Raw genomic sequence first — 19,089 nt, forward strand, 5'->3', positions numbered from 1 at the left:
CGATGTTAAAGTTAAGCGGATCAAATCCGATAAAAGAAGATGGCACCGATTAATTAGATGAAAAAAAGTTTTTTTCTTGAGATCTTGAGATCTAAATCCGAAAAATGGCGTTCACGATGAAGAGATTTAATATTTTTCATATATTTCGGGTTTTATCATACGAAAACCAACCCGAACCGAACCGTGACGAAATATAGGGTTAGGGTAGGGGGTCACATGTATCTAACAAATAAAACCGAACCGACCCAAAAATAAGCCAAAGGTAGAAAAACCGGCGTTTAACATCCCTATCCGGTGTGAACCCGTTTGGTGTGCTCAAAATATCTAGCGGCCGATTGGGACAACGGTGTGTGATGAACCGTTTGGTGCGGGTTGTTTTAACCTAGGGTGTTGAATTTTCTCATTCAATTCATGACACATGCATATTCAACCCTAGTGTTTAATATTAGTGTCAAGATATAGTTTTCATGGTTTAAGATTTAAGATGGTGGAAGTGAAGAGAATAGAAGAGAAAAAAATGGCTGAAAAGGAAAAATTCACGTTGGTTTGGGAGGTGCCCAACACAAAATAACTTTTTGGGACCAATGACACATTTGTAATAATTGTTTTTGTTTTTGGGGTTTGCCCAACACAATATAGGGTCCATCAGTAACAGGACCCCTTAATGAATTTATACTTCTCTTTGCATGATTTTGTAAAAAAAAAAGTATGTCTTTGTATCTCTATTGGAGCATTTCACTGGGGGCATTTCAGGACGTGAATATTTTTGCAAGGGAAGTTGCTGGGTACAATAGTTATCATTTATTTTTATCTGGAACTGATAATACACCTGTTGGATTATGGGTTTTGGGTTCACTAAATTCTTATCAGTTCGGATTGGTTATGGGTTCATTAAATTCTTATCAGTTCGGATCGGTTTCAGGTTCACTAAATTTTTATCGGTTCGGATTCGGATTTTACAGAATCCGATCCAAACCGATCCATTGAGACCCCTAATAAAAGAACTGAGAACCGACCCATAAACACCCGTGTCTGCTCCACGACTAGCCCTCGAATAAAATTGGGAAAAAATACCACGTGGATCCGCGATATTTCATCCCCAGTGGAATTTTGATTGAAATTTCAGAAGGAAATTAAATAGACCAGTCACTACCACTACTCAAAATTGGCCTTATTTTTTAAATTTATATTTATTAGGGTTGTAATTTCTAATTCTCCCCAAACCCAAATAAATATCCCTCCAAATTCTTGAAAAAAACTGCGGAGCACATTATGAACGTCTCTATAATAGGTACTCACTTTCTCTTTTTTTTTTTTTTTTTTTTTTTGTTTTTAATCGTTTTCTAATAAATTTGTTACATGGCGTAAGATCCTTTGCAGGGAGATTTTCCGGAAATAATAGAAGAGTATTTAGAACATGGGGTTATGAAATGCATTGCCTTTAATCGTCGTGGAACTCTTCTAGCTGGTATTACTTGTTTTTTTCTTCCCCCTAGTTCTATAGCTTTATTGAAAAACCATAATGCTATCTCGTTTTGTTCGCATTGACCTGCTTCTTTTGTTTCCCCAGCCGGGTGCTCTGATGGAACTTGTGTTATATGGGATTTTGAGACTAGGGGGATAGCTAAGGAGCTTCGGGATAAAGATTCTGTCTGTCCCATTACATGTGTGTGTTGGTCAAAGTATGGTCGACATGTACTTGTCTCAGCCACTGACAAATCATTAACACTTTGGGATGTTGTTAATGGTGAAAAGATAACGCGTATAACTTTGCAGCAGACCACGTTGAGTGCTCGTCTCCATCCCAGTTCGCGCGTACCATCAGTTTGCCTTGCGTGTCCTCTCTCGTCTGCTCCAGTCCTAGTTGACTTGAACACTGGAAGCACCACGGTATTGCCTGTATCCGTGTCTGATACAGGTAATGGAGTTGTTCCTGCATTGCGCAACAAATTTTCTGATGGATCTCCTCCTTTGACCCCAACTGCTGCGTGTTTTAATAAATATGGTGATCTAATTTACGTGGGAAATTCCAAAGGAGAAATACTTATTGTAGATTACAAGAACATTCAAGTGCATGGAATTGTTCCTGTTTCCGGAGGCGCTGTGATTAAAAACATAGTGTTCAGTAGGAATGGACAGTATCTTCTAACAAACTCAAATGATCGGACGATCAGGGTATATGAAAATCATCTTCCCCAAAAAGATGGACCAGCCACTCTGGATGAACTGAGCAGAACAGTGGATGAAGTTCATGGTATGGAAAAGTTGAAGGCAGTAGGTTCTAAGTGTCTGATACTCTCTAGGGAGTTTCAGGATTCCATTAATAGGATCCATTGGAAAACAACATGTTTTAGTGGTGATGGCGAGTGGGTTGTTGGTGCATCTGGTAGCAAAGGAGAGCATAAGATCTACATTTGGGACAGAGCTGGCCACCTAGTGAAGATTCTGGAAGGTCCCAAGGAAGCATTGATGGATATAGCTTGGCATCCGGTGAATCCTGTTGTGGTTTCAGTTTCCGTTACGGGTCTGGTCTACATATGGGCTAAGGACTATACTGAGAATTGGAGTGCATTTGCCCCTGATTTTAAAGAGCTCGAGGAGAATGAGGAGTACGTAGAGAGAGAGGATGAATTTGACTTGGTACCTGACACTGAGAAGGTAAATAAAGAACATTTATAATTCTAGTTGTCTTTTTTCTCCTGAAAAAGTGACACTTTCTTGTTTATATGTTTATCAAAAATAAGAATTATTTGTCTTTGTATTGTTTCTGTAAAGGTGAAAGAATCAAATGTTAATGAAGATGAGGAAGTTGATATTTTCACGGTGGAAAAGGATTCAGCTTTCAGTGATTCGGATATGTCTCAGGAAGAACTTTGTTTCTTGCCAGCAGTTCCTTGCCCTGATTCTCTAGAACTGCAAGATAAATATGGAGGTAGCTCATCAAAGTTGGTCGACAGTAATCATTCAGGGTCCCCCTTTTCGGAGGAGGCAGGTCAGAATGGCCAACCTAGTAACCCTGCATCAAGTCCACTAGAAGGTAAGGCCATTGAACTCTCTTCTTGTTTTTCAATCCCTTTTTCTTCTTTTTGTTGAAGACAGGCCACATAACTACCTCTTGGCTCTTGGAGAGACTTTCAAGATGGGTAGACATCATCCTTAAAATCAGCCCTAAAATAGAACTCATACACAATCAATACACAATCAATATAGTTTCAGTATTAAGAATCTTGAAAGCCTCATGTCAAACTTGGTTCAGCATGTTGCTCTCAGGCTAACATCTGAAATACGTGCTTAAACTTTCAAAACATAATGTATTCCCATCTGATGCCTCACATTCTTTTGGAGCATCATAATTTATTGACTTTTCAAATATAGGTGGATGGTCTACACATCTGATGTTTCAGTTTCTTTTGGAGGATCATATAATTTTTTTGACATTTAAACTACTAGTCCGTATAGGATGACTAGTAGAATCACCAAACTTGGTTGTTTCTGCTTTTAGCTCTTGGAGATGGGGTTATTGTAAGCCACATGCATGATTTGTATTCTGCAACACTGGTGTGTTTGTCCTGAGCGTCCTCTTGATATACAAAGAAAGGGAACTGGATAAAAAAAGTTCTTATTGAGAGCTATCAAAGATAAGGATATCGTGCTGAGAATTCGGAAGCTTAGAATTACCTTATAGGTTCTTACCCGTGGGTCCGTACTTTGTCAATCCTACTCTTTGTTTCCTTTTTGTCCAGCTTTCATTACAAAATGTTCTCTAATGTTCAACATGTATTGTTAAAGAAATAACTTTTTTTCCCTTTGAATGGCAAAATGAGGAGGAAAGGTAGATTGTCGGGCGGGGTGCCACACATACAGTTATTTTCTGTAAAAGGCAATACACAATTGCTACTTATTATTTAGTCCAATACTTATAATTTGAATAATGTCTGCTAGTTAAGCATTTTCCCAAGAGCTTGAGGGAGAAAACCACTTGACTGGACTGAAAGCTATATCATAGCTCTTCTTTTACACATATACCTGTTTTTTTTTTGTGTATTTGCAGCCGTAGGTAACTCTATGGGAGAGGATACAGGTCTGACAGAAAGTTCGAAAAGAAGACGGAAACCCTCAGAGAAGGGATTGGAGTTGCAGGCAGAGAAAGTCCGGAAGCCAATTAAAAAGATAAAAGCTTCAGGTAAATTATCAAAAGCTAAAAATAAATCCATGGAGGAGCAGGATACAAGTAATGGTGAATATGGGGATGATGATGTGTACATGTAGATCTTTTTTGTTCATCGATTTTATTTAAAGTGTTACTTCTTCTCAGCTTAACTATCTGTGGCATATAGAAAGAAAAGAAAAGAGAAGGTACTAATTGTGACCGAGTGTGTGACTTAAGATTTGTTACAGTTGCACCAGTGCATTATCATGTTGAGTTGGTCACTGTATTGATCTGTCAACTTGGACAAAGATAGTATACTTTGTATTTGATTGAAATTGCAGTATCAAAAGTAATGTGTCATTGTTCGACAGTTTAGATTCATTTACCAAATCATGTTTATACATAGCTTCAGTGTGCTCCTGCTTTTTGTGCTCCTATTTCTCACTTTTGTTCATTTTAGAGCATTAAAGTTTTCCATTAGGTTGTGGCGTAAATTTTCTTTTAAAATAGTCTTACGGTATTGCTAAGAGGTCGTAGGAGGTGTCTAGTCCGCTTGTGCACTGGTTGCACCTTGTAAGTGAGCTTTCTCACTTGTACTACATTTTGCAACCAATTGAATAAGATTTACTTATCAAAAAAAAAAGATTCTCTGACTAAACTTCTCACTTGCACTATTAGAAGAAATTTGAGAGATGGGTGAATAATTGTGGTGTAACAAAACTGATATTTGATAATAGAAGAGGTTGGGAGATAATTTGACAAAACATATGTTGGCCTATTCGTACTTGGGATGGTGTTAGCAAGCTCAGTCGTGCAGTGCAATTTTCTCCTGACTTTTGCTATTATTAGGAGTTGATATTGCTTTTGTTGAGGATGTATTTAGTGGATTGTCCATGCAGTCATTGAAACCCTTTTCGAAGGGAGAGACTACTACTGAATTACAAAATCCTGGGAAGTCACCTGTCATAATTCCAAATTCATCACTTTCTTGTGTCCAGATTGTGAACAAATCACGGCTTCAGGGGCATGTTATGGTATTTAATATGCCATCAAATTCCCCGTCTCCAAGCTCGAGTCGAATCCAAGATATCTGAGGAATGAGGTGCTTTCCGGTGTAGAAAGTTCATCGATAGTGCTAATCACAATGAAATGCAATTTCAAGCCAATGGAGAAATGGAGCTCCGTGACATAGATATGGATTTAGTAGTGAAGGCATCCAGCATAGTCAAAAAGTATGGTGGCAAGATGCCTTTCTGGGAGACTCAACACAAAGCCAAGTTCCCTGAAAAGTTTTCCTGAATGATGTGGCCTTTACCATGCATGGTTTGCTATTGGAGCTGCGTGGTCGACTTTTTCTTGTTTTGTGATTTGGAAGATTAGATGAATTTCGTTTCAAGGAACTACGATGAGTTGATGACAACATGACATCACTGAAACCCGCACCAAACAACTCTTCCATATTGTTTCTCAATCCAAAATTGGTTGCACTTGCACTGGTACTTCTACTTACCACTGGAATCACCATTAGTAAGGTAGTAGCGTACCATCTGCTTACTCGGGTGGTGTTTAGTTTATATTGGATAATGAGAAGGTATAGGAAATATCTAATTGGACTGTTTTAGCATACTCTAGTCTCTAGGAGAAAATGAAAGCAAAACATTATTGTTAAATCATTTTGTGTAGCTATTTGTATGCATGGCATGCGCAGTATATAAATATATTATCTTTACAAAATACAAACTATAAGAATTATAAAATGAACATTTGTTAGTGGTTTGATTCCACTCGTTTGTATGTGTACCAATTGGCCCAGTACAAGTAGTTGAAGAAGTTGAGGAAGCTAAGAACAGCCAATGCCCAGTAGAAAAGATCAAGGTGATTCAAGTTGATATTATTTCCTTTTAACCATCCTCCGCTCGTCAGATTCTTGGTAATTTCGTTTATCACGCGAACTAGAACAGAACTTAGAAAATACCCCATCGACATTGAGCACCAAGCGAAAGCAGTACCCAAGGGTCGAAATCCTTTAGGAGCTTGGCTGAAGAAGAATTCTAGCAATCCGACAAATGTGAAAAGGTCAGCAATACCAAATATGAAGTATTGGAAGCCTAGAATGAATACACTCATTGGTAGAGGATTCAAAATCGGGTTTGCATAAACAAGATTATGTTCCTTGGCAATGTTTTTACGCCTAATTTCCACTATAGCAGCTGTAAGCATGGAGAAGATGGACAGGACCAATCCAATACCAACTCGTCGTAGATGACTAATCCCAGTTTCAAGCCCTGTGTATCTCCTAGCAAAAGGAACGAAAACTCTGTCATAGAGTGGAGTGAGAATGACAATGAAGGCCATAGGTATGATAGGAACAGATGCCGAGGGAATCTCCAAGCTGCCAAGCTTCTTGTTCATTGTCACTCCTTGTTGGATTGAGAATGTCTGTAATTGAGCAAGACATGTATTCATCACAATGGTACTTGCAAAGATGGGTAACATTCTTATCAGGATCTTCACTTCTTCGACGCTTGTAACAGTACAAAGCTTGCTTCCCTTTGTGACACTAGCTAAAATTGCAGCCCTGTCCAAGAATTTAAATTGTGTTGTGTGAGGTAGTCTTTCAAGATCCTCGAGCTTATGTTTGTTGTTTTGGTGAACTTCCTCTTCATACAAGTCCTTAATATCGCTTGGGATATCAAGGTTCCGGTTCCTATAAGCTGCAGCAAGGACATTCCAGATCTTGGTTGCAGGACTTCCTACAGGGATTCTGTTGCGGAATTTATTGTATCCCAAGGCTACTAAAAACAGTCCAATTAAGATGGAAGATGAGCATATAGAAAGCGCAATGTCCCATCCCTCATTGTTTTGCAGCCACACAAGAAATACAACACCAATGCACGCGCCGAAGCAAAGGCTAAACAGGAAAAAGTTAAAGAAAGATGAAACAAGGCGTTGCTCTTTAGGATCATGTTCATCGAATTGGTCTGCTCCTAATGTGGGGAGAATAGCCTTAAGTCCACCTGAACCCAATGCAATTAGGTAAAGGCCAGAGAATAAGATGACACTCTTTCGACCACTAACATGATCACAAATCACATTGGGTTCAAACATGTCGCAGGGAGGAAGATGAAGCGACTTAGTTTGTGCTTGTATTGTAAGTAGCATGAATCCCTGATAATCGAAAGAGGACAACAGTTGTTAGTGTTTTATGTACTTGCATGTGGACGGACAGATAAATAACAAGATTACAAGAGGGAGAGTCGGAGAGAGAGGCTTACAATGAACTCTACGGAACCAAATACTAGCAGTATATGTAACTTAGAGATGTAAGCATCAGAGATGAAAGCTCCTACAAGGGACAATAAGAAAGTAGTAGCCATGAAATTGCTGACCATGTTAGCCGACTGGGAGAGGTCATAGTGCATGTGGTAGTAGAAATAAGTCATCAAGTTCACTGATGTCCCTAGATTTGCCATGTTCTCTAGAATAGTCATCGCTGCAAGTGATTTAAAATGACATTAAAATGCATCAGTAAGGCAAGACTAAGACAAACAAAATAGCTAAGACTGCTCAAACACTATGGACTTCTATCATGCCCAGTTTTAGGAACAACGTTTCATATAATTCACATATGATTCAGTTTAATGTATGATGAAAAATGCTGGATTCAATGTCACAATTCATCAGTAAGGCAGCAGCGCCTGGGCGTATTTAGGAATTACCAAATATGTGTATTGATGCTCTAATCCCTCCATGCTTGAGCTTGTTAGCTGGGTCACCCTTGTAATCTACAAAGCCATCGACAGTGTAGGATACAGTCCCGGCTTCATCAGCTCCTTTTGAGGTCTGTAAACTGCTGTTTTGCTCCTGGTGATTTCCGTAACGACATAATAACCAATGCCAATATATGTATTAGCTAGTCTCTGAAGCATTATTAGGCGAAAAAAATGTAAAACAAGATGGTCATCATCAGTCATAACTTAGCCTTATGATCTAGCCTACTGCACTTTTATGTTCAAATTCAGATTAACTAACTAGTAATTCAGATGGGTGGATGCTTCTGAGTTCTGAAGCCCTGGTGCACCTACTTAACTTAAGGAATTAATTAATGAAAGATATGGGACACATACCATTTACTGTAGCCTGATGTATTAATGAAGTAAAACATAGATTAAACGTAAAGAACAAGCAGAGGAGAAAGTATCATTTAGCAAAAGGATGGACAAGAGCAGGTTATTTGTATAAGCACATGTCAAATGTATAGACAAGATGTTGTATGAAATCAATGCTCAACTATAGTAAGATACCATACATTGTCTCATCGGGAATCTCTTTTAGATGCTACCAGTTGTCGTGTCGGAATATCGCTCTAATAAGTCACTGATTTACCGATTTTGACTTTTTGGCAGTCAAAATTAGAAAGAAGCGTCAACGTTGACCAAAATTTGTCAAAAACACAAGATTTTATCTTCTTCTTTCTTCTTCAGTTGTTCAGTCTTCACTCTTTCAGCCCTCTCAAAACCTCAAAAACAGGTACGTCCTTTTCCCTCTTCTTTATTTCTAGTTGGTGTCTGCATGGTAAACAACTTTTCACTTCTGAGGAGTTCTTCCAACTTGGGTTGTTGTTCTGTAGTATAGTATTTGTAGTTCTCAGTAGATACACTGCACAAGTTATATGGGAAATAGAGACTGAATTCTATTATTTTTCCACCGTTGTATGTTGTTGTTATACATTCAGCTTCCTCATTCTCTATCACTTTTTATGTATTTTTCTTTGGTGCCCACTGCCCACTTATCTGTAACTGGGCATTCATGCAGGTAGTGCAACAATTTGTGATCCAGATCAAAGCATGCTTTAATCTAAAGTCGGAAGTATCAGGGATTGTGTGAGTAGATAGAATACTAACAAATTATGTCTCCATTTCAATTTGTTGTTATTTTGTATAATTCTAAAATATCAAATTCTGAATTACCCAAAAAAGTTAAATTCTTTTCTCGTGGTTTCGTGCAGGTATTTGGGCCATGACTTTTGGTGGAGGTGTCATGATCTCCGGGAGTGTGGTTATGATGAAACCCATGTTCTGTAGTCCTGTAGCACAAAAGTTGACTTTGACACGATTCTCCTATTTGCCTATGAAGCCTATCTGTGAGAGCAGCAGGAGTTCATGGCGTGCTTATCATGGACAGACACTCTTTCCGTCTACAGGTATTTTAATATTTATACCCATTTGGCTGCTTTCGTTGTCACAAAATCCTTCAGATAGATCAATAACTTATGACTTGATGGAATTTATGTACTCATCTTTAGAAAGATTTGAACACACTTTGTTGGATGGATTTAAGGTTTTAGGTATCAAAAGCTTGGACACTTCATGGAATCCCACAAGACTGAAATTCTATAATTGTTAGACATAAAAGTAATAAAATTGAATTATATAAGTTAAGATGCATGGGATGAAGCACTTCTATAATTATATGCCCAAGACTGAGGAATTCTCACTGTCCAAATTCTTTTTATGTGCTCCTACGAATGAAGTTCTACTTAATGGGAAAAGGTTATGTTTTGCAATTGAACTGAATGAAACCCATTATCTGACACACCAATTTACTTCTGAAACGACCTTTAAGATCCATTTTCATCTGAATTGTGAGAGAAATGCTAAGGAGTTAGTTTTGTTGATTTCAGGGCGACGGTTGGACCTTTCAATTGCATCAACATCACTTCTAGGTGGCGAACATGGCAGCCTGTCCCACACAATACCGCTGTTACCTTACCGGCATAGCAGGAAGGCCATATCTTCTCCTCCCAGAGCATCCAAGGATGTCCCTACCAGTTACCGCTACCCTCCTATGACAAAAAAGCCAAGGTGGTATTGGAGAATGTTAGCCTGCCTTCCCTATCTCATGCCGCTTCACGAGACATGGATGTATGCAGAGACAGCATACCATCTCCACCCGTTCTTAGAAGACCTTGAATTCCTTACTTATCCCTTCCTTGAAGCCATTGGAAGGCTTCCAAGTTGGTTCCTAATGGCATATTTCTTTGCGGCTTATCTTGGAGTGGTGAGGAAGAAAGAATGGCCCCATTTCTTTCGGTTTCATGTGGTTATGGGGATGCTCCTGGAGATTGCCCTGCAGGTGATTGGGACAATAAGCCGATGGATGCCACTGGCAGTGTATTGGGGAAAGCTTGGGATGCATTTCTGGACGGCCATATCATTTGGATACCTGTTCACAGTGTTGGAATGCATACGTTGTGCCCTTGGTGGCATGTATGCTGACGTTCCATTTGTGTGTGATGCTGCATATATTCAAATTCCATATGATTAATTAGCAACCAGATGTGGAAGATCAAGACATTTACTTTCATGTACTTAATGTTTTATTCTACTTTTTCGTTTTTGGAGTTCGTGACACATTTTGAGCTATAATTGGAAGATGAAAGAAAGACTTGGTTGCTATTTGCTAAGGAATGGCCTGCCTTTAGATGCATTTGTATCCGATTGAGCCCCAATCCCCGTACATGGTGCACTGTAAGCTACTTATGTGTAATACTTTGGTGTAGGGATCTGAAAAACGTGTATTTAGCGTGTGATTGTGACATGCTTATCTTACTTGCATCAGGATCAATGATGAAAGGAAATGCATTGTTGTTAGGAGTAGAATTTTGAGTAATATTCCAGTTTGCTTGTTTTTTTTTCTTTCTTGATGAAGACTAATATGCCTATGTTAGTTAGTTAGTCTGCATGTTTGTTCCTTAAAGCACTCATATTTTCTACAGGCAGTACTAGAGAGTTTATGCACTGGTGACTGATCCTGAAAATGGTCATTAAATTATTCCTTTATCTTTTCAATAAAAATTTGACAAGGTAACATGTAAATGGTAATGGCCGCTAAAAGCCCTTCTGATTTTAAATAGACTTTAGTTACTTGGTCTAGGAATAGTAACTGGCTTCCTATTGGCCTGTGGGACTAAACCCACCCAGGGTAGTACACCAACCAATCTCTTCACACATTTACAAATAAGCAGAGTAGCAAATAGATGCTGAATGAAGACAGAACAATCCAACCACCACTTGCCAATGAGTCTAGTTCCACACTTCCACCATCCGACTACTACTCGCCCAATGAGTCTAGTTCCACCACTCCGCTAGAAATTTTGAACTACTTGATATAAATGTGAATGTTGCGTTTCCTTATTCTTTACATTAGTACTATGGTATCTGATTGGTGGTTCATTATCTTACTTTAGTACGTTGTGGTAAGGAACCAAGGATGAGGTGCTGTTAATGTATGGCTTTACAGAATTCCTTGTTAATGGTGAGGAATAACGCAAACCTAAGACCATATGAATTTGCTGGTTTAATCTGATCAAAAACAAAATTGCTGGTTTAACTTCCCACTTAAGGAGAAATATAGGTACCACATGTTGGCAAATCCATAAACAAACTCTACAATAATTTTTTTGACCAGGATAATGTGTATTACACAGGATAATGTGTACTACACAGGATAATGGTCTTCATATTTATCTCTTTGTTACTGTGAAGTACTTACGTTTTAATCTTTGTTTGCTTTTTTTTTTTTTTTTTTTTGGCTAAAGAATCTTTGGTTGGTTTACAATTGATTATGGCGGCCTCTCCACTCATGGCTTACTCTTACTCGCATGTATATATATATAAGGTTCCAATTTTTGAGTTTACAATAAGGAAAGATAGGTAGTTAGAAACACAGAGGGCGGGAATATGCATGTATTGGGAAATCATACTTTTTAAAAGTTTACAACATATATTGAAGTACCTTCAGTTAACACATTTTTTTGTTTTCAACACTTGCCTGAGATCATGTGAAAGGAAGAAAGGACAGTTAGTTTCAAACTCTCTCAACTACTCAACTGTGTGTCATGCTTTAAAAGGCGAAGAAATATAGGAATTAATGGCTGAAGCTAGAAAGTTAAACATGGCTTGGCTTGGCTTGGAAGCGAAAGATTAATAGTAATGCCAATAAAAAAAAGATTAATAGTAACGGCTAATTCAATTATCTGGTGTACTAAAGATAATGATATCATCTTCCTTGTTTCTTGATATTATCTGGAGGAGATGAAGAATGAGATAAGTTTTATGGGCGAAAAGAGAGTGCATCTTTTTGGACGAAAATATTGGCACATCTTTGTTTTAATTATTTTCATATATATCTTTTAGAAAAATGAAAAACATAAAAAGTTTTATTAGTAACTTTTGCTTACACGTGGCCCACTAGGCTGGTAGCAAAACTATTCGGATTCTTGTTTAGGACTAGCCTGGTGGACAAATTCGGACTCTTGGTTAGGAGATAGACTCAATCAGTAGTTTAGCTACAAGTTAGGAAAAAAGTTGTTCTATAGTCATCCCTATTCTTTAGGTATTAGTTATAAATAAACTGCAATTCTCGGCAGTCTTTTTACATTTTACAAAGATATAGCTTTAGCTACAGGAACTCACACCACCCTTCACCATGAAGAACAACTTCTCCTTAAACATTTTACCTTGGGTTCTTATTATATGTCTTAGTGCTGATGCACTACAACAACAAGAAGCGTTGGCTCACCCTTTATTCACCAAATCAAGATGGATAGTAAACAAGGATGGAAAGAGAGTTAAGCTAGCATGTGTGAATTGGCCTTCTCACCTTCAACCTGTTCTTGCTGAGGGGTTGAGCTGGCAGCCAGTAGACGTGATTTCAAATAAAATAAGATCAATGGGGTTCAACTGCGTTCGACTTACATGGCCTTTGGCTCTGGTTAATAACCAAACAATAAGTTCGATGACTGTTGAAAACTCATTCAAGAGTCTAGGCCTCCATAAATCTCTTGTTGGGATTCGAGCCAACAACGGAAAATTCCTCAGTATGACCCTCCCCCAAGCTTTTAAGGTAAACTATCATTTTAAATTGAAGGATAAACTGATAAACACAATGGCAACGACGTGGTACCATTTCTTAACATGTTTAACAAAATTATATGGACTGTAACGAACTCCTTTTCCTCCATGTGTTTTTACAATCTTTCAGCATTTTTTAACACTTTAGTGCTTCTTATGATTCATTGATTCTGTCCAAAAACACTTGGTGGGAAACCAAGTAGACGTGTAAAAAGAAGTAGGAAACATGTTGAAGTCGTAATCTCAGGTTTGAAGTAATTAGCAGCTTCAAAGTGATTAGCACAAGTAAGGCTCACAACGAAATATGCAGTTCTATTCTATTTATAGTAATAATAACAATAATAATTACCACCAAAACAAAAACATATATCTATAGTGAAAAATGCATCAACCTACAAGAATCTGGCTCTGACAAAAATTCTGTTTTTCTTTGTAAAATGCTTGTGTATATCCAGAATGTCGTTTCAAGCCTTGGAAACAACAACGTCATGGTGATACTGGACAATCACATCACTACTCCAGGTTGGTGTTGCAGCTTAAAAGATGGCAATGGGTATTTTGGCGATAAAGACTTCGACCCAAAACTTTGGATTCAAGGACTAAGTCGGATGGCTACAATGTTCAAAGGCACCCGAAATGTGGTAGGGATGAGCCTTAGAAATGAGCTAAGAGGAAAAAATGTGAACGTGGGCCTTTGGTACAAGTAAACATCTGAACTATATAGCTCATTTAATTATGCATCCGCAACAGCATGTTAAGGGTTGCAAACTAACGAATTTGTATGCATCATTCTAGAACTAACTTTATAAACATCACTAAATTTATAGATTACGACTCTTCACAACTAATTACTTATTATTGTAACATTAGGTACATGCAACAAGGAGCCGAAGCAGTACATGCAGCAAACCCAGACGTCCTTGTTATACTGTCTGGATTAGAATTTGATAAAAACCTCACTTTCTTAAGAAACAAACAGGTGAAATTATCATTTACAAGAAAGCTAGTCTTCGAGGGGCATTGGTATGGATTCACAGATCAAGAAAATTGGGCGAAGCATAATGCTAATGACTTTTGTGGGAAGTTCATGAAGAATATGATGAATAATTTTGGTTTTTTACTAGAACAAGGCTATCCAGTTTTCCTCAGCGAATTTGGGCAAGATCAGAGAGGTGGCAATGTGAATGACAATAGGTACTTCAGCTGCATATTAGGTGTTATAGCTGATCTAGACATGGATTGGGCTTTGTGGACTTTACAAGGGGATTACTACTTGAGAGAAGGGAAACAAGGAATGGAAGAGATGTATGGAGTTTTGAGCCGAGACTGGGGTAGCATAAGGAATTCAAGTTTTTTGCAGCGAGTTCAGACTGTCCAACCTCCATTTCAAGGTACATTGTTCTCAAATTTATTTCAAGGTACATTGTTCTTAAATTTATAGCATGCTAGATCCGGTGTATGTAACAATACCTCATTTTCAGCATGTTTATATCTTTTGTTGTAAAACGCAGGTCCTGGTGTTTCTGGTAAGAAACATTATGACATAATATTCCATCCAGCAAGTGGTCTTTGCGTCAGTGAAGTAGTTGGACTTAGTCCATGTCAAGATATTGCGCCTTGGTCATACAATAATACTGAAAAGACTATAAAGGTGGAAGGAACCGATTTCTATTTAGAAGCTGTTGGACGGGGAGAACCAGCTGATACCGGAGTTGATTACAGTGATTCCACAAAATGGACAAAAATATCGAAATCAAGATTGCACCTATCATCAAAGCTCCCTAGCGGTGAGACCGTGTGCTTGGATGTGGATAATGATAGAAGTGTTGTCACTAACAAATGCAGGTGTCTCACAAAACATCATAAGTGTGACCCTACCAGTCAATGGTTTAAAATCGTTACAGCTACAACAAGAGCGACTGTAATAAGAGCGACTGTAATAAGAACGGGGATGAAATGATCCATGTATTGCTAATAAAAAAAAAAAAGGAAATGATCCATGTGGGATGAAATTATCCATGCATTGCCAATAAAAAAAAGAAAAAGGAAATGATCCATGTCTAATGCAGTTTGAGGGCATATGTATTGTTTTTTTAGAAATTTTAACCGACTCAACGAACAGGTTTTGCTTATGTAACATTCTTAAGGAACCTGAATCAGCTTAGTTTCATTCCATGCATTTACCTGAACAGGTTTTGATAAACATCAAGATGGGGTGTTTAGGACCCTTACCATTTGTACGTTACAACTTGATGAAAACAGTCATAAGAACGTTATACAAATGGCTAGAAAGTAATTAAGGAAAAGAAATGAGAACATATCTATCCGTTTTGAAATTTGAATTGTTCATAGAATAAAGAATCTGCCAATCATAGATGCATGTGAGATTAATCATTAACAACTAGGCCGTCACAATAACAACTAAGAACATGCTGCTACCGTACACGGGAGCTTTCACATATTCTTCCAATTTCATTTCCAGTCATGGCTTTATGGGCTTTTGTTGGCTCTGGTTTTCTCAACTGCTATTGCTCAAAGCCCTGAACCTGCAGTTGCTCCGTGCCTGAACTGAACTTGCTTATTTCGTTTTTTTTTTGTGAGTTGTGTATATCATTTTACAAGAAAATCTTCTTTAAACATCCAAGAACAATACCATGTCCTTCCATTAAAACTTTCTCATTTTGATTATAGATTACAATCTACAATGTATATTAAAATTGATCACGATTGTCACCTGCCTACGAGGCAATGCACTTACACACTTAGTTAACAAAAACGGTTCTCAAAGTCCTACTACATTGTTGTGCTTCTTTTTTTGGTAACTAAATTGTCGTACTTCTTAATGCTCACCTAGTCACTTCACCTAAATGCCTATTTGTACTAGCTCCTGCACGTCAGTAGAATTTCCACTCATGTTGTGATATGATGCCAACTAATTTCCATAAAGATATGCCTATCAAAGAAATTCCTACACCTCAACTGATAAAGGGTTTGACTCTGGCTTATTGCATTCCGCACAAATTTTGTTTACAAAAGGGACTGATTGAATGTTTATGTCTATTGTTGGAACATTGTTAAAAGGACTTCTCCCATGTTGCTTATAATCTTCTGGTTGCAGGGGTTGCAATTGATCAAGGGATAGCGTATGTACTGATGTTCGCAGCTTTGTTGCTCACCTATATCATTCACTAGCAAGATTCTTATCAAAGATAAACAGATGGACAGAAAGATTTGTTGCCATTAGTCTCATTGTTTTGTAATTGATTTGCTTATTCTTTGTAGTTTGTTTAAGGGGACCCTTACTCTTTTCGCTTATTTTGTACTCTCCCTTCCCTTACACCTTATATGAAAACTGGTTTGAATTTTGCAATTCTGTTTCAACTTAGTCTTTTTTGTTTCGCTGAATTTTCAATCTAGTCCCTTAGAGAAAAGTATATAGAATTTTCAACTTAGTCCCTTACACCTTAACATTGTTGTGCTTCTTTTTATGGATGTGCTTCTTAATGCTCACCTAGCACCTAAATGGCCTATTTGTGCTAGCTGCTGTCAGTAGAATTTCCACTCGATGTTTTAATATGATGCCAACTAATATCCATTAAGATATACAATCAAAGAAGTTCCTACACCTCGATGTTTGATCAAGGGCATCGACTCTGGAGAAACAATCTTATTGCATTCGGCACAAATTTTGTTTACGAATGGTCCGAATGAATGTTTTATGTCTATGGTTGGAACATTGTTAGAAGGACTTCTCTCATGTTGCTTATAGTCTTCTGGTTGCAGGGGTTACGATAGCAAGATGACTATAAGAGAACAAAGATTATAGCGTATATCATTCACTAGCAAGATTCGGAACAAAGATAAACAGATGGATAGAAAGACTAGTTGCCTTTAGTCTCATTGTTTTGTAATTGATTTCCTCATTTTTTGTAGTTTATTTAAGGGGACTATATAACCCTTACTCTTTTTTCTCATTTTGTATTCTCCTTTCCCTTACACGTTGTATGAAAACTGTGGCAATCTGGAAAAATAGGAATAAAGTCCTATATGACAAGGGGCAGTCCAGCTATATATATCCTTTCTACTGCATACAGATTAGGAAAGCCATATACAGAGCCTATAATATGCCTAAAAGATTTATGGACAAAATGAGATTGCAGATGAAATATAGGAGAACCCCAAAGATGACTGAATGCTACTGGTTGCCACCTCCACTTGATGTCATTAAGATAAACACAAATGGATTTTCATGGGGAAATCCAGGCGATGCAGGTTGGGGATCACTGTTCAGAGACAACCATGGTGTTATACTAGGAGCATATATAGGTGGGCTGGGAATAGAGACAAATAATGTAGCCGAGTGCATGGCCATAGAATAAGAATGCAAATCCTGTTCCATTTTCATGAAAACCCACTCACAATATCAGAATCTCTCCCGTCCCTCCGACCTTTTCAGTAAATTTATGGTATCTTTGAAACACATTATGACACGTAGCAAGCTTCTGCAACTATATTGCGCCAACTTCAAAATCCATGAAAAAGGAAGATGACTAAGAAAACTGATTCTTCTATCCTTTCTGTCCGTCTAATCAAGCTTTGATTTGCCAGTCTTCTACAAGGCTAAACGTGTCATATAATTTTATTTCATATATTTATCGTCAGTCACACAACATGTTAATGTGCAGGATAATTTTTTGACTAAAACTTTATCTGAATGATTGTGAATTTGATACTAGTCATTATAATTGTGCTAATAGACAAATTGTAGTTTATACTTAATTCTGGATTTGTATCTTTTCTATCTTGGGATTATACTAGCATTCTAGAACAATGTTATTAGCGTGTACGCTATATGGTTTCTGTAACAAAATTGCTAAGCAGCTACGCTTCTTTAGAAACAAGGTTTTGTTTTATTCAATTCATAATCTCCTAAACAGGTAGGTCATCAGTTTCTGAAATTTACAAATGCACGCTGAGACATGTGACTGAATTAATTGAGCAACCAGCAGACTTCGTCACACTTACAATTGATGCAATCTTTACACGATATCTTTAAATCAAGTCGCTTACTGCATGAAGAAAAACATGTGGCCAAATCAAAACATGAAAAAACCTACATATGGGTAATGATTTCAAAACTTTTTTCAAAATATATATATTTTTTTTGGCAGGCATTTTCAAAATATTTTCACCATATCAGAAGATTAAGTGGGAAATAACGTCAACAGATAAAATGCTTTTTAACATATCACAACATTTTCATATCGAAGTCTTCCATGTGATCATACTGTAAGTATAAGAGAACAAACACAAACCTCTTTAAGATGACATCTCTGCCTGAAATGCAGCAAATTCCTCTTCCTCAGCTGTTCTCTAGCTTCTAGGCAAAAGGTCGAGTTGGTTGCTTTCCTACTGAAACGTACGCCAATGTTGGAGGGGCAGTTGTTGCTGGCTGAAGAAGTTGTTCCTCAAACTCGGCCCCTTCAAGTTCCTCGAGATCCGAATCCAACGCATCTTGTAATGACAATAACTTTTAGAATCTTTTGCAGACAAAATGATACAGAATGAAGCATAAAATACTAAAGAATGGAGGAATGAACCTCATAAAAATCTGCAGCTGCATTGATTGGAGTTGACAATGCTTCTTGAATCTGTTTCATATTCTCTGTCGGCTCATTCATCTCATCCATTGTCTTATAGACATCATCAATGTTATTGGAGGAAGAGAAGAGAAAAAAAATTTTAATCTCTACGGTCATTTAAAATAGCTAAACAAATACCTGAAAATACAAAAACTACTAAACTAAAAGATTCTACATTTGGGTGGGAGTGTAAAAAAAAGGTTCTACATTTAGTGATTGACATTTATTGAAAGGGCTAGTGGTGCCACTTTGCAGAAGGTTCTACACATTTATGAATCTGCTTCATTGGTAATATACTAATATATATATATATATATAACGAATTTGCTAGCTTAATATAACTTGATAGCTTTTTACTAAAACATTCCATGCTTCTAGGAGT

The 19,089-nt window shown here is 37.6% G+C and overlaps 4 protein-coding genes and 1 long non-coding RNA gene across 5 annotated transcripts; 3 read left to right on the forward strand and 2 right to left on the reverse strand.

Annotated features, from left to right (window-relative positions):
• Positions 1-1,150: 1,150 nt before the first annotated feature.
• On the forward strand, positions 1,151-4,520 carry RBL (Transducin/WD40 repeat-like superfamily protein). The gene is made up of 5 exons (XM_086572313.1): positions 1,151-1,291; positions 1,370-1,468; positions 1,571-2,658; positions 2,776-3,037; positions 4,052-4,520. The coding sequence occupies exons 1-5, from the start codon at positions 1,273-1,275 to the stop codon at positions 4,267-4,269; spliced, it is 1,686 nt and encodes a 561-aa protein (XP_086428439.1). The 5' UTR covers positions 1,151-1,272; the 3' UTR covers positions 4,270-4,520.
• A 1,289-nt stretch (positions 4,521-5,809) lies between these two features.
• LOC147486034 (protein NRT1/ PTR FAMILY 4.6-like) lies at positions 5,810-8,417 on the reverse strand. Its single transcript, XM_086570448.1, has 4 exons — positions 8,278-8,417; positions 7,870-8,014; positions 7,426-7,643; positions 5,810-7,318 (listed from the first exon to the last, which is right to left on the reverse strand). The coding sequence occupies exons 1-4, from the start codon at positions 8,278-8,280 to the stop codon at positions 5,918-5,920; spliced, it is 1,767 nt and encodes a 588-aa protein (XP_086426574.1). The 5' UTR covers positions 8,281-8,417; the 3' UTR covers positions 5,810-5,917.
• Positions 8,418-8,589: 172 nt separating this feature from the next.
• LOC147486035 (protein TIC 20-I, chloroplastic-like) lies at positions 8,590-10,840 on the forward strand. The gene is made up of 4 exons (XM_086570449.1): positions 8,590-8,680; positions 8,966-9,033; positions 9,159-9,353; positions 9,834-10,840. The coding sequence occupies exons 3-4, from the start codon at positions 9,170-9,172 to the stop codon at positions 10,475-10,477; spliced, it is 828 nt and encodes a 275-aa protein (XP_086426575.1). The 5' UTR covers positions 8,590-8,680; positions 8,966-9,033; positions 9,159-9,169; the 3' UTR covers positions 10,478-10,840.
• A 1,748-nt stretch (positions 10,841-12,588) lies between these two features.
• LOC147486036 (glycosyl hydrolase 5 family protein-like) lies at positions 12,589-15,244 on the forward strand. Its single transcript, XM_086573299.1, has 4 exons — positions 12,589-13,057; positions 13,521-13,768; positions 13,936-14,456; positions 14,577-15,244. Exons 1-4 carry the CDS (start codon positions 12,641-12,643, stop codon positions 15,023-15,025), a joined length of 1,635 nt encoding a protein of 544 aa, XP_086429425.1. The 5' UTR covers positions 12,589-12,640; the 3' UTR covers positions 15,026-15,244.
• Positions 15,245-17,955: 2,711 nt separating this feature from the next.
• LOC147486037 (uncharacterized) lies at positions 17,956-18,855 on the reverse strand. Its single transcript, XR_015200769.1, has 3 exons — positions 18,666-18,855; positions 18,381-18,579; positions 17,956-18,134 (listed from the first exon to the last, which is right to left on the reverse strand). It is a non-coding gene; the product is annotated as an uncharacterized LOC147486037 (long non-coding RNA).
• Positions 18,856-19,089: the final 234 nt, after the last annotated feature.

The sequence above is a fragment of the Coptis chinensis genome, chromosome 7 (genome assembly GCF_015680905.1).
Source record: "Coptis chinensis isolate HL-2020 chromosome 7, ASM1568090v1, whole genome shotgun sequence".
In the NCBI taxonomy this organism is placed as follows: domain Eukaryota; kingdom Viridiplantae; phylum Streptophyta; class Magnoliopsida; order Ranunculales; family Ranunculaceae; genus Coptis; species Coptis chinensis.